This window comes from Nematolebias whitei, chromosome 4, assembly GCF_014905685.2.
Source record: "Nematolebias whitei isolate Nwh7 chromosome 4, NemWhi1, whole genome shotgun sequence".
NCBI lineage: Eukaryota > Metazoa > Chordata > Actinopteri > Cyprinodontiformes > Rivulidae > Nematolebias > Nematolebias whitei.
The window spans coordinates 1,226,561-1,240,875 of record NC_056501.1 but is presented as its reverse complement, the minus strand read 5'-3'; the positions used below and the strand labels follow the sequence as shown (position 1 = coordinate 1,240,875).

Below are 14,315 nucleotides of genomic sequence, written 5' to 3'. Positions count from 1 at the left end.
TTGATTGTATCATTGATTTTAGTTGATTTTATCATTGATTTTAGTTGCACTCTGTAGCACTTTGAGATTTTTGTTAATGAAAAGTGCGTTACAAATTAAATTAATTATTATTATTTTTATGTAGCTGCCTGTGCAGGTTCAAATTGGGCTGATGTGAATGTGGGCAACCTCCTCTGTGTGTGGTGAAAAGATGGCGCCAGTGTGTGTGGCTCGCCATCTATCACTGCCCATGGTTTGTTTCTATTGTGTTGAGCAGAACTTTGAATGTCAACTCTCTGTTGGTGTACAATTGCCAAACACCGCTAGATCTTCAACTTTATGCCAAAGGTCTTATGAAGTGGTAAACATAGCAGTCGGCTGGTGGAAGAAAAAGGGCTGCTCTGGGATGCTTGTGTACAACTTCTTTGGAATAGTATGGAGCGGTGCCTCCCATCATCTTTCTGTGTGCAAAACACAAACACACGGCTCCCTGGATACTTGGTTGCAACAACTCAAAACTCAGTGAGACTGCTACTAGAAATGTGTGTTCTCCCAGTATTAACTAGTCTGCAGCGGGCACAGCCCCGTGAAATACCACTTAAACTAGCACCAAGCTGAAAACAATGTATAATAATAAACCAACAACGTAAAAATCTTGTGAACTTGTGTGATTTTAAACTATAATGTTAGCAAACCCCTGTGTGTACCAGTGGAAGGTATCGAATGAGGAAGCAGTGGAAGAGCATCTACTGAAGAGACAACATAACAGAAATCAAGGAGAACATGCAGGCAAGCTTTAAAGGGAGAGATGAGAGGAAGGCAGGACACTCAGCCTTGTCTTTTTATTATGCAGCTGAACCAGGAGTTTGAGCACAGATTGCTGTTTTTAAGAGAAGGGCTTCTCTGCAGAACAAAAGTGTGTGTTTCTGGAGAATAGGTGTTTGTAGGGGACAAACACTGATTGTTTACTGTATCTGCTGCTCTTTAGCTAAATTACATCAGGTCTTTTTAAAACTGAAGGTTTGTAAGAAGCAGCGTTATATCTGCTGTCAAACACAAGAAGATCCTCTTTAGTTCTTGGTTGTAGCTGCACCTGACACAGGTGAGTCTGGTCTGGGTACAATGAAATGTGAAGGGCCAATGAAACCAAGTGTCACTGTGACCTGTTCGGTAATTTCATTGTTCAGATTTTTTTTACCTTTATTTATACATGTAGTCTCATTGATCTCCTGATGCATGCTCAATAATCCAGGTAGAGAAATCTAAAAAAGTTAAATCGGATCCTTTTTGAACCCATCCACTGGACCCGACAACTTTTTTAAATCAGAATCAGCTTTATTGTCATTGCACCGAAGCATAACAAAATTAGATTTCAGTACATCCCGTCCGAGAGAAACATAAACAACCAGACATGGGGAGACGGAGGTGACCGAGTCCGCCGGCCTCAAGAGGTGCAGCCCTTTTTTCAGATAAGGAACAAGAAACACGAGGGGGAGTGGAGGTGTAAAAAGAAAAAAAATCCTGCACTGTATCCTACATGGGACATAGTGTGAAGTTGCAAAAAGACAGCAACATACCGATGACATCAGAATACATTTATGCATGAGGAGGCCGACGAGGACAGTGAGTTGTCCGTGGATGCTGTCAGACAGTTCCATAGTCCTGATAAAGATGACACAGTGTCTGTCAGCCGGCTCAGCTCTGACACATCCAGATGTCCTCGGAAGGGAGCAATATAGTCTCACTGAGTCACGAGGACCCACCCTCAAAGAGAGAGGTGTATTGGGGAGCTATGTGAGCGCCCAGGTGTGATGAAGCTAAATGTTTTGGTGACGTGAAGCTCGTTAGGCTGTCCAAAAAAAAAATCTATAAATTAGCTGCAGCATTGTATAAGGTGCGTTGTTCAAAGCCTGTGAAAAAAGTAGCGGCTTATAGTCTGTAAATTACGGTGGCTTAAAAAGACCGTAAGCTGGAACTGATCTGAGTTCAGTTTGACTAAACATGACTTCATCTCAGTTTGTTTTCTCATCCTGAATTTAATGAAATTATTGTGTATAATCTTATTAAAATGTATTTCCACGCTGGTCAACTATGAGATCTTTAAGTTCTTATTAAAATGAATGAGTTTGTGTGTTTCAGGCTCATCCAGAGGAGCATCAGGGCTGCAGTGGAGCAGCACTTCTATGAGCTGAAGACCTCCATCAACCAGGATCTCAGCAGCTATGACAGCCGAAGGTAAGACCTGCTGATACGTGAAATGCAGAACAGAAAGTCGTCCGATTCCTGCAGTGAACGTGCGTTCAATGGTTTGGAATGAACTCCTTCTCCAAAGTGAACGTTGACAGACTGAAGGTTTGATGTGGAGAGAAGTGATGACTGTAAAGAAACCACATGTTGATCACCCGATGTAAAAACAAACAAGTGCTTCATATTTTAAAGGGTGAGTCCATCTGGGGCTGACGAGCCGGGTTGCCATGGAGACGTGGAGACGCAAACTGAACCTGAAGACAGTCCCTGCAATACAAAAAGGGAGTCCCCTCCTGAACGGACTGAGCAGGACTTGCAGCAGAGTCAGCCAAACCCACAGGTTGGGGCGCTCGCGCGCGCACACACACACGCACGCACACACGCACGCACACACACACTGTTGGTGTTGTCACTTGGGCCATGTTTCCACATCAAACCCACAGATACGACAGCAGAAGTGGGAACGCGTCCTCCAACTGAAAGTGAAATCTAAAGCTCCTTTTCCACCGCTCCTCTTCAGCCCGGTTCACCTCGACTCGGTTCAGTACACGTTGTGTTTCCATAGCCCCTTTCAGTACCAGTTACAGTGGGTGGGGTTCAAATTGACATCAAGCGCCTTACCAGCTGGTGGGGGTAAGACCATGGAAACAGGTTTCAGTATAGGGAGATAATTTATTTTCAAGTATCTGGTAAATGAAAAAGAATACAGATTATTAAAATGATTAAATTAAACACACACACACATGTAACCAGATTCTACAAAAAACATCTATATTTAAAATTTTATTATCCCTTTTCTTCATCATTTGATGTATTTGCACTCATGTCTACTTTTAATATTCAATTTAGATATGTGGTTTTGTTTCTTGTTCACAGATTTTTATATTTTTTTAAACTTTTGCTTCAAAGTTTAATTCTTGTTTAGTGATTTGTTCATCTGTGAGTTAGAATAAAGTTGAACTAAAGGCTGTGTCTCTTCTTTAAACATGTTGGAGGGAAATATTCCTGAGAGATCCAATAATGTCTTTAATAATGTATGATTTTTCAGTTGAGTTAACTTTAACAGATTATTTAAGTCATTAAAGTGAAAACAGGATTTCATGATAAAGCCGGCACCATTGATTTATTTATTATTTTAATCTTCACTGATAAAGAAAAACGTTTTTTTTTTTTATACATAAAATGTTTTTAAAAATCGTTTCCATCCTCCGTCCCAGTCCACCCATCTGCCGGGATCGGGGTTCGGCCTTAATGAGCAGGCGAGGCCGGGGTCTGGGCAACGGCCTTCTGCGAGTCAAGACTCCAGTATACTCGGGCGGACCTTTTTCTGTGCAGACTCAACGTGCACTGTGCGCAGACGGTTGAGACTTCGTACTCGAGTGTCCACCCTGTGACTGGCTGCAGTCAGCTCTGCAGGCAAGGGGCGTTTACCATCGGGACAAGTTGAGGTCATCGATGGGTCGTTTTCTGGCACGCCTACTGGGTTGATTGACAGGTCGCAAAAAATAAATAAACGAGAGCTGGCAGCCTCAGCCGCAGTGATGTTCTGTGTTTATATGTTGTTAATTAAAAGATCTAAAAAATAAAAAACAGGGAGCACTGGCCCTGCAGCCCACACATCAGGCCAGCCCACCAGAAAATCTCCAGACCCTCTTGCAGCAACGCTGGACCTGAGTTTAATTCTCTCGTGGCAAATTCCTTCATTTCTCACCATTTCATTCATGGCATCAAAGGAGGAGGAAGAGATCACTTGACTTTTGGCAAAAAAAAACAAAAGAAAAGAGCAGATCAGGGATGAAGAAGAATTTAATACATTGGTGTCTCATACAAAACAGTCCGTCGCCGGGCAGTTTATTGTGCGACACGTGGTCATATAACTTGAGCTGTGCACGGACATGCCCTGCAGTCATCCGCTTCGACTCTAATCTGCTTCGACTCTAATCTGCTTCGACTCTAATCTGCTTCGACTCTAATCCGGTATGAGCGGAGTATACCGGGGCCTTCAGCAGCTCAAAACTCCGGTGGAGAGGACCGGGGAGACTAGCAGAGTACCATCCAGCTCGCTCTGAATTTTGTCGTTGGCCACCAAGCATAAAAAAACGTTTGCACTTCAGCATTAGACCACAGTGTTGTCATTATTGTTTTAAAAATATTTAAAATAGATCCAGCCGCTGCTCCAAGTTCCGAGTAATTGCAAATAGCAGATCGGTGTTTTGAAAAGTTTCTGAAAGATCCAGTGACTCCTCCCCCTGACCTATCAGTGACCGACAATGTCCTGATGTCACGTTTAGGTGCCGGCTCGGCTCGCTTGGTCCCACCAGAGAAGCAGGGACCAAAAAAGGAGCCGGTTCCGTGAAAAAATGATAGTGGAAAAGCGCTCAAAACCATACTGAGCCGAACCGGACTGGAGAGGAGCGGTGGAAAAGTGGCTTAAGGATGCTGAAGTCTCACACCGCAGCTTTTCTTATAAAAACTCAAAGTACACGAACGTTTGTGTGGCGTTCTGCGTGTTGTCTCAACGTATCTATTGGTCCATGACAGAAGGTTCAATCTGATCGTTCTTCATCGCTCGCTGTGTTAGCTGCAGGTTTATGGGAAGAGATGGCAACAGTTTTTCTGCCCTGTTGAGTCTGTGTTCATGAATCTATTAGTAAAATATCTCATGAACCAGAACACAAATTCTAATTAAACTTTCAGAAATTAATGGTTGTGCATCTCAAACCCTTTATCTTCAGGAGTCCACTTGATTAAAGATGGCCAACATAGTCTAACTGACTGTAACTCCGTCCAGTTAACAATTCAGTTCAGTTTATTTCTATAGCACCAAGTCACAACAGAAGTCGTCTCAGGACACTGAACAGAAACATTCACATACATAAAAATCAGTTAGAAACTAAATTTATTTAATGAGCCAGCAAATTGCTTCAAGTTTTCACTTCGGCATAGTCTCCCATCCTAAGCGAGCACAGATGCAGCAGTGGAAAGGAAAAACTCCCTCATGAGGAAAAAAAAACGTCCAGCAGAACCAGGCTCAGGACAAGCAGTCATCTGCTTCGACCGGCCGGGCCCGAGAGGACAGGAAGGAGAGACGAACAAATAACGGCAGGTCCAGGACGGAGGCCATCAGGTTATTCTCTAGGAGGAAAGACAAAAAGACAGAATCACATTAAGAAAGAATAATTACAAATACAAACTATTTATTCATTTGTATGTACTTGTATGTATCATTCATTTGATGAAATGAGGTCAATTTGTCTCCACTAGTCTAAGGTTTTTGCAGCTAAGGAATAGATCAGAAAACCAAGCAGACAAACTATAGGATTTATCAAAAAGGAAAGTCTTAATCCCAGTCTTCAAACTGGACAATGTGTCAGCCTCATGGACAGAAACTGGAAGTTGGTTCCACAAGAGAGGAGCCTGAGAACTGAAAGATCTTCCTCTATTTTGTTTTTGGAAACTCTAGGAACCACAAGTAAACCTGCAGTCTGAGAGCAAAGTGCTCTGTTAGGAAAATATGGAACAATAAGATCTGTAATATAAAATGGAGCTAGGGTGTTGAGAGCTTTGTAGGTTAGAAGTAAGATTTTGAATTCAGTTCTGGATTTGACAGGGAGCCAATGGAGAGAAGCTAAAACTGGAGAGATATGATCTCTCCCAGTAACTCCAGTTAAGACTCTGGCAGCAGCATTTTGGATCAACTGAAGACGTTTTAAAGAAGTATTTGGACACCCAGATAATAAACCATTGCAATAGTCCAGTCTAGACGTGACAAATGCATGGAGCAGTTTTTCTGCATCATCTTTAGATCAGATGTTTCTAATGTTAGTGATATTACGCAGGTGGAAGAAGGAGGTTCTAGTAACGTTTTTAATGTGGGGGATAAAAGACATGTCCTGATCAAAAATAACACCAAGATTTTTAACATTAGAGCTGGAGGACAGATTAATGCATCTAAGGAGGGAGAAAGACTGAAACATTCATTCCTAAGGTGCTCAGGTCCAAAAACCAAAACCTCAGTCTTGTCTGTTCAACAGGAGAAAATTAAGGGTCAAACAGGTTTTTATGTCTTTAAGACATGCTTGTAGTCTAAGTAGCTGATTGGATTCATTGGGTTTCATGGACAAATATAACTGTGTGCCATCAACATAACAATGAAAATGTATCCCATGCTGTTTAGTAACTTTACCTATCCATCCATCCATTTTCTTCCGCTTATCTGGGGTCGGGTCGCGGGCGTAACAGCCTTAGTAGGGAGGCCCAGACTTCCCTCTCCCCAGCCACTTGGTCCAGCTCTTCCAGGGGAATCCCAAGGTGTTCCCAGGCCAGCCGAGAAACATAGTTCCTCCAGCGTGTCGTGGGTCTTCCTCTGGTTCTCTTCCTGGTGGGACGTGTCCGGAACACCTCACCAGGGAGGCGTCCAGGAGGCATCCTAAACAGATGCCCGAGCCACCTCAACTGGCTCCGCTCGATGTGGATAAGCAGCTGCTCTACTCTGAGTCCCTCCCAGATGATCGAGCTTCTCACCCTGTCTCTGAGAGTCCAGACACCCTGTGGAGAAAACTCGTTTCAGCCACTTGTATCCGTGATCTCGTTCTTTCAGTCACAATCCAAAGCTCATGACCATAGATGAGGGTAGGAACGTAGATCGACCGGTAAATCAAGAGCTTCGCATTTTGACTCAGCTCTTTTTTCATCACGACAGACCTGTACAGCTCCCGTTTAACTGCAGACGCCGCACCGATCCACCTATCAGTCTCTCGCTCCATTTTTCTTTCATTTGTGTACAAGACCCCAAGATACTTAAACTCCTTTACTTGGGGCAGGACCTCCTCCCTGACCTGGAGAAGACACTGTACCCTTTGCCAGCTCAAGACCATGGCCTGGGATTTGGAGGAACTAATCCTCATCACATCACACTCGGCTGCAAACCGCTCCAGCGAAAGCTGTAGATCATGACCTGATGAAGCCAATAGGACCACATCATCTGCAAAAAGCAGAGAAGCGATCCTAAGGCTACCAAAATGGATCCCCTCAACACCTTGGCTGCGCCTAGAAATTCTGTCCATAAAAGTTATGAACAGAATTGGTGACGAATGGCAACCTTGGCGGAGTCCAACTCTCACCGGGAATAAGCCTGACTTACTGCCGGCAATGCGGACCAAGCTCTGACACCGGTCATACAGGGACCTAACAGCCCGCACAAAGGGCCTGGTACCCCATACTCCCAGAGTACCCCCCACAGGGCTCCCCGAGGGACGCAGTCAAACGCCTTCTCCAAGTCCACAAGCACATGTAGACTGATTGGGCAAACTCCCACGCACCCTCCAGGACCCTGCTGAGGGTGTAGAGCTGATCCAGTGTTCCACGACCAGGACAAAAACCGCACTGCTCCTCCTGAATCCGAGGTTTGACTATCCGACGGACCCTCCTCTCCAGAACCCCTGACTAGACCTTACCAGGGAGGCTTAAGAGCGTGATCCCCCTGTAGTTGGAACACACTCTGTGGTCCCCATTTTTTGAATAGGGGGACCACCACCCCAGTCTGCCAATCCAGGGGAACTGCCCCCGATGTCCACGCAATATTGCAGAGTTGTGTAAACCAACACAACCCCACAACATCCAGAGCCTTAAAGAACTCAGAGCAAATCTCATCCACCCCTGGGGCCCTGCCACTGAGGAGCTTTTTAACCACCTCTGTGATCTCGGCACCAGAGATTGGAGAGCCCGACCCAAGGACCCCAGGCTCCGCTTCCTCAGTGGAAGACGTGCTGGTGGGATTGATGAGGTCTTCAAAGTACTCTGCCCACTGACCTACAACGTTCCGAGTAGAGGTCAGCAGCACACCATCTCCACTATAAACAGTATTGGTGGTGTACACCCCCACCCCCCGACGCAGGAAGGTGGACCAGAATCACCTCAAAGCCGTATGGAAGCCATGGTCTCTCCGAACTCCTCCCATGTCCGAGTTTTTGCCTCAGCAACCACCCAAGCTGCATGTCCCTTGCCCTTGCCGCATACCCATCAGCTGCTTCCAGGGTCCCACAGACCAAAATGGCCCATAGGACTCCTTCTTCAGCCTGACGGCATCCCTCACTGCCGGTGTCCATCAACAGGTTCGAGGGTTGTGGCGCGACAGGCACCAACAACCTTGCGGGCACAGTTCCGACAAGCCGCCTAGACCGTGGAGGCGCGAAACTTGGCCCACTCGGACTCATTGTACTCCACCTCCTCCGGAACGTGTTTGAAGCTCTCCCGGAGGTGAGAGTCAAGGCTCCGTCTCACAGGAGACTCTGTCAGATGTTTCCAGCAGACCTTCACAATACGTTTGGGCCTGCCAGGTCTGACCAGCATCCTCCCCCATCATCAGAGCCAACTCACCACCAGGTAGTGGTCAGTGGTTAGTGGACAGCTCCACCCCTCTCTTCACCCGAGTGTCCAAGACATGCGGCCGCAGATCAGATGAGACGACAACAAAGTCGATGGCCTAGGCCCTAGGGTGTCCTGGTGCCAAGAGCGCATATGGACACCGTTATGCTTGAACATGGTCTTTGTTATGGACAAGCCATGACGAGTACAGAAGTCCAATAACAGAACATCAGTCAGGTACAGATCAGGGGAGCTGTTCCTCCCAACTACACCCCTCCATGTCTCACTGACATTGCCCACATGAGCGTTGAAGTCCCCCAGCAGAACAAGGGAGTCCCCAGGAGGGGCACTCTCCAGTAACCCCTCCAAGGACTCTTAAAAGGGTGGATAATCTGGTAACTTTACCTACTGGAAGCATATATAAGGTAAAGAGTATTGGTCCAAACACTGAACCCTGAGGAACTCCATAACTAACTTTGGTGTATAAAGAAGATTCATTACTTACATTTACAAATTGGAATCTATCGGATAAATGTGATTTAAACCAATTTAGAGCCGTTCCTGTAATTCCAACATGAGAATATCATTAATAACTTTCACCAGTGCAGATTCAGTGCTGTGGTGAACTCTAAACCCTGACTGAAACTCTTCAAACGGATAAAATAAGTCCAGTCCGTTCACATATATCTGAGTTGTAGATAAAACCAGTTTTCATTTTTGGAATCACAGCAGCACATTTCACTATTAACCCAAACAGGAAGTCATCGGTGGTGGTTAAATGTCTCATATATCTACAAGGAAGCAAATATGCAGGATTTATGAGTGCACATCACAAACTGGTTTAGTAAAGCTTATTATCGCTGTGGAGTTCAAATGAACGATTAAAGCCTCAGAACATCCCTGTAGAAACCACCGGGAGCCTTCAGGTCGGCCCTGAAAAACGTGCACTTTATTCCAGTCTTGATGTTTCCCACTTTGTTCAGAACCGTAACACTGAAACACACAGGTGGTATTTTAAAGTATTTAAAGGTTTAAAACAGCTGTTTTCTAAGAAAACGTTTGTTTGTTGCTTTTTATGTCTTGTGTGATTCCTTGTGAATGTTCCTTTGTATTGAAACTGGCACAATTTCCTGCAAGATCAGTAAAGATTATCTTAAGATTGAGAGTTTTTACTTGATAGGTGAAACTAATTAGAGCGGCGTCTGAATCCAAACCTGTCTGATCACCAGCGCCCTGAGGGACTTCTCACCTGTCTCAGTTTATGATGGACCTGAAGAAACTGTTCCTGTCAGAGAAAGTGGACCTTCTGTCTACAGCACAGGTCTCAGCCTTCAACACGAGATGTGCTCATCATGTGTGTATTGGTTTTGTCTTCTCTCAGAGTTTCCTGGACCCCGGCGTCACCCTGGAGGACAGCTCAGGAATGGACCTGGATGCTGAGACCAAACTGAACGTTGCCAGGTGAGCCGTTCTTTTTCTTCTGGCTTCTGACCCACAGTAACTGTGGCCACTGCTTGCTCCATCACACTCCAAACATTTCTTATTCATCTGTAATATTTATGGCTAAACGTTTCCAACGTTTCTGAATTTAAATAGATTTGTGAGGTTTCTGGATGAGCCAGCATCAGCTGCAGCAGGTCTTTATACAGAGGCAGTGCTTTGGTGAACAGAACATTGGTCCCGGCTCGGTTTACTCCTCATCAGAACCACGTCTTCATTGAATCGTTTCACACACGCTGCAGCTTTGCTGTTTAACTGGTTTGAAGGTGCTGAGCGTGTCCCTCGTTTCTTTGGGCTGTGGACAGATTTGTGTAACTGGAGGGACTCTTGCTCTGCTGGTAGTCCACGTCTTCTTCTACACACCTGTACTCATTGACATTTAACACAGGGTGATCGGATTTACTGTATATCTAATTTTTCATTGATGCTGATTCTGTTTATGCTTTTGTTATTATTCTTATTTAACGCAAGGTCATCAGATCTGATTTAGTATTTCATTGTTTCTGACTGAGTTTATGCTTTTTGTTATTATTTCTTTGACTTTTGACACAACGTGACCTGAGTTAGTATTTCATTGTTTCTAATTATGTTTTTGGTTTTATATTTTTTATTCCATGTGCTGTAAATATATCTTGCTACTTTTTACTTGATGTTGTGATATTTTTGTTAAGCACTTTGGTAACAGTTTCTGTTTTAAATGTGCTCGTTAAATAAATCTGACACTCCAGTTTCCTCCCACAGACCAAAAACATGCATGTTAGGCTGATTGGTGACTCTAAATTGTCCCTAGGTGTGAGTGGGAGAGTGAATGGTTGTTTGTCTCGTTTGTCTCTATGTGTCCCTGTGATGGACTGGAGACCCGTCCAGGGTGTCCCCCGCCCCTCGCACAGTGATTGCTGGACATGGGCACCAGCGACCCCCATGACCCAAAATGGAAGAAGCGGGTAAAGATAATGGATGGATGGAAATAAATCTGACTTGACTTCTTCTCAGGAAGATGGTGGTTCATCACATGGAAGACATCTTGACATTAGTTCACACAAAGAGGCGTAACCGCCTGATGTACGACCACAGCAGAGCTGCGGCTCATGCAGGACGGTGTGTTTGATTCAGGTCTGGTTCTTGTCTTTCAGGCAGGACAATCAGGACACCATGGAGCAGACGCTCACCATAAACTGTGTACGTACGGGCGAAACGCCGCATCGACTTTTAATTTTTTATAACGGGCATTTTGGGAAAATATTTCTGCTGGTTTGGTTTATGGATTCCCCGTCTCTCCAGCTTCAGGACTCGGATCCATTCTGCTGTGATCACAACGCCAATGCCAGCCAGGCCAACAGGAAGCACCTGTCGCCATGCCAACCAAGCTCTGGCCACACCCCCCACCTCCAGCTTTTCCCTGACAGCCAGTGGGAAGGTATGTTGGATCTCTCCTCAGGCCCAGGTTAAAAAGCCAAAATTCATCATTTATCAGCTCATCTTATTTAAAATAATTATAAAAATCTCAAGAGTTGTTAAAAGTTGTTTTCTGACATTTGGTAGGGACTCTGCCAAATCTGATGGTATGACTTTTAGTTTAATACTTTTTTCAATTCAATTCAGTTTATTTATAAAGCATCAAATCACAACAAGTTGTCTCAGGGACTTTACAGGAACATTCACATAAAAGCCAGTTAGTAAAGTTCTCTATCTAAGGAATCCAGCAGACAAGTTGAATCTTGGCTTCGTTGCAGTCTCTCATCCTGAGCAAGCACAGTGGAGACAGTGGAAAGAAAAACTCCCTTTTAAAAGGAAGATGTTTTTTTTAAAGTCCTACAAATAAAAGTGTTCAAAGTTCATCCTTCTGAAGCTTTATGAGCTTCCATCTTTGATAACATTTAAATACGCCTGAGACGTTTTCAGACTTTCTGCTTCTGTATGTTTTCCTTTAAAAACATTATTTATGATTAAACCGTTGATTTCTGTGGAGTGTTTGGACAACTACAGATCTGTGGAAGGAGCGTGGCACTGCTCGTTGGACCTGCTGGTTCCTGACAGGATATGCAGCAGAATTAGGGCTGCAACTAACGATTATTTAAATAATTGATTAATTGGTCAGTTGGTTGCCTTTTTTTTCCAGATTAGTCGATGAATCGGCCAAAAAAAAGTTAATTTCCACCTCTTTATTCCAAAATAGAACATTTGACTGACAAAGAAAATCACACACTCAATCACACATTCTCTCCATGAGCTTTGTAAACTGTGTCCTTGAGGGAAGAGTGTAACCTGGATTAAAAGTGTGGATTATTGTAGTGAAGCCTTCGTCTTCAACCATCGACAGAGGCCTCATGTCAGTGATGATCATGTTCAGGATGTTTCAGTGAAGACAGCTGCTGCTGTGGTGTCCATGATGTCTGTCCATCACGAAGCTGTCATTGTTTGTTGTTGTTTTCTGGAATGACACAGTAAATATGTTTTATATTATAATTTACAGCAACTGAAGAAATGCCTTGTTTCACTAAAGCCCCCAGTATACTGCCGCGTACGTCCGTTCACGCAGAGGGTTCAGACTTCATACTGGAGCGTACACCCTGAGCAGCTGCAGAGCAGCTTCGCAGACGAGGGGCGTTAACATTTGGGACAAATTGAGGTCGCCGATTGGTCATTTGCTGACACGCCTACTGGATTGATTGACAGGTCAGGGGGAAAAAAAAACTAGCGCTGGCAGCCACAGCGGTGTTCTGTGTTTATATGTTGTTAATAAAATATCTAAAAAATAAAATAAATAAATAGAGCGCTGGTCCTGCAGTCCACACATCAGACCAGCCCACCAGGAAATCTCCAGACCCTCCCGCAGCCACGCTGGACCTGAGTTTAATTCGCTCGTGACAAATTCCTTCATTTCTCACCATTTCAGTCATGGCATCAACGGAGGAGGAAGAGATCACTGCCTCTTGGCAAAAAAACAAAAGAAAAGGCCAGATCAGAGATGAAGAAGAGAAATTTAATACATTGTTGTCACATACAAAACAGTCCGTCGCCGGGCAGTTTATTGTGCGACACCGTGTATGCGGTCGTAAAAATTGAGCTTTGCACAGACATGCCCTGGGGGTTAAGCTCGTACCTCTGCGTATGGACGTACGTAGCAGTATACTGGGGGCTTTACAGTGTTAAGTTAAAGCAAGTAAGTAGCCCAAACACACACACATAATATGTAGTGCTTGTACCACATAGCTAAAGAGTTAACCGATAGGATTGGTCGGGGCCCTGGGAACGTTATTGTTTTAGTTTGTACTCAGAAATCCTTCAGCGTTTAAGACTGGTTCGAGACAGGTAGATGTGGAGATCCCTTTAACATGGCACTGAGTAAAGTCAGTAGGCAGGTGATGTCACACAAACACCGAGATCCTTCCTGGCAGCAGCCTCAATGGTGGGAACCCAACGGCAGAATGGGGAACTTCTAATCGTCCAGCAGGTCCAAAGATTAGCTCCTGGTCCACTGTACACATTACCAGCTCTCAGTCCATATATATATTCCTTAGTAAACACACTGGCTTCTCATATGACGCCATTACGAGCTTAACTTGCCACTAATGTTTGGATTTACATTTCAGTATACAATAACCTAAGTTGCTGCATCGCACGAGCATGCTAAAATGCTAGTTACACTTAGCATGGTTTTCATTTACACACTGCATCATTCTGAAACAGCAGCATAAAAAAAAGGTGTTTACCTTTCATATGCTTCTTAAAGTCCGTTACGGTCCTCTGCATTAACTGTTGACATGGACAGCTTTACTCTGTTATTGTCACACGTCTGCATCGCTGTGCTCTCTGCGCTTGTCTGGTTTTCACACAGACCCACGTTTCATGCAGCGTACCATTAATCCCGCCCACTCCCATCTGATTGGGCAAAATAAAATGCTTAATCCAATACAAAACAAAACTGAACAAGATTGACACTTAGCACAACTCAAAGAGTAGGTTGTCTTCCATGTGGCACCATGTGAAACACTCCTCAAACAAACTTTTATGTAACATTCAAGGAACATAGTAAAGATGACAATTGCCTGTTTCAGTCTGCTTAAAATAGATTTTCTTGACCAAATATGAACTGTTTTTAAAACGATACATTTCTAAATGACAAATGAGTTTTTTATCTTTCATATTTATTCTACTTTTATCACTTAAATGATATTGCTATGAATTTAGTTTTAACACTTTAGTTGATAGTATATAGCACA

General features: G+C 44.1%; 1 protein-coding gene across 1 annotated transcript in view; it reads left to right on the top strand.

The window, feature by feature from the left end:
- Positions 1-14,315, top strand: part of fam13b (family with sequence similarity 13 member B) — a 236,746-nt gene that overhangs the window by 212,030 nt on the left and 10,401 nt on the right. Inside the window, exons 9-13 of the mRNA XM_037675138.1 lie at positions 2,119-2,214; positions 2,419-2,566; positions 9,974-10,053; positions 11,226-11,271; positions 11,374-11,509. Of these exons, the coding sequence (XP_037531066.1) occupies positions 2,119-2,214; positions 2,419-2,566; positions 9,974-10,053; positions 11,226-11,271; positions 11,374-11,509 (506 nt within the window). The remainder of the gene's footprint in view (positions 1-2,118; positions 2,215-2,418; positions 2,567-9,973; positions 10,054-11,225; positions 11,272-11,373; positions 11,510-14,315) is intronic.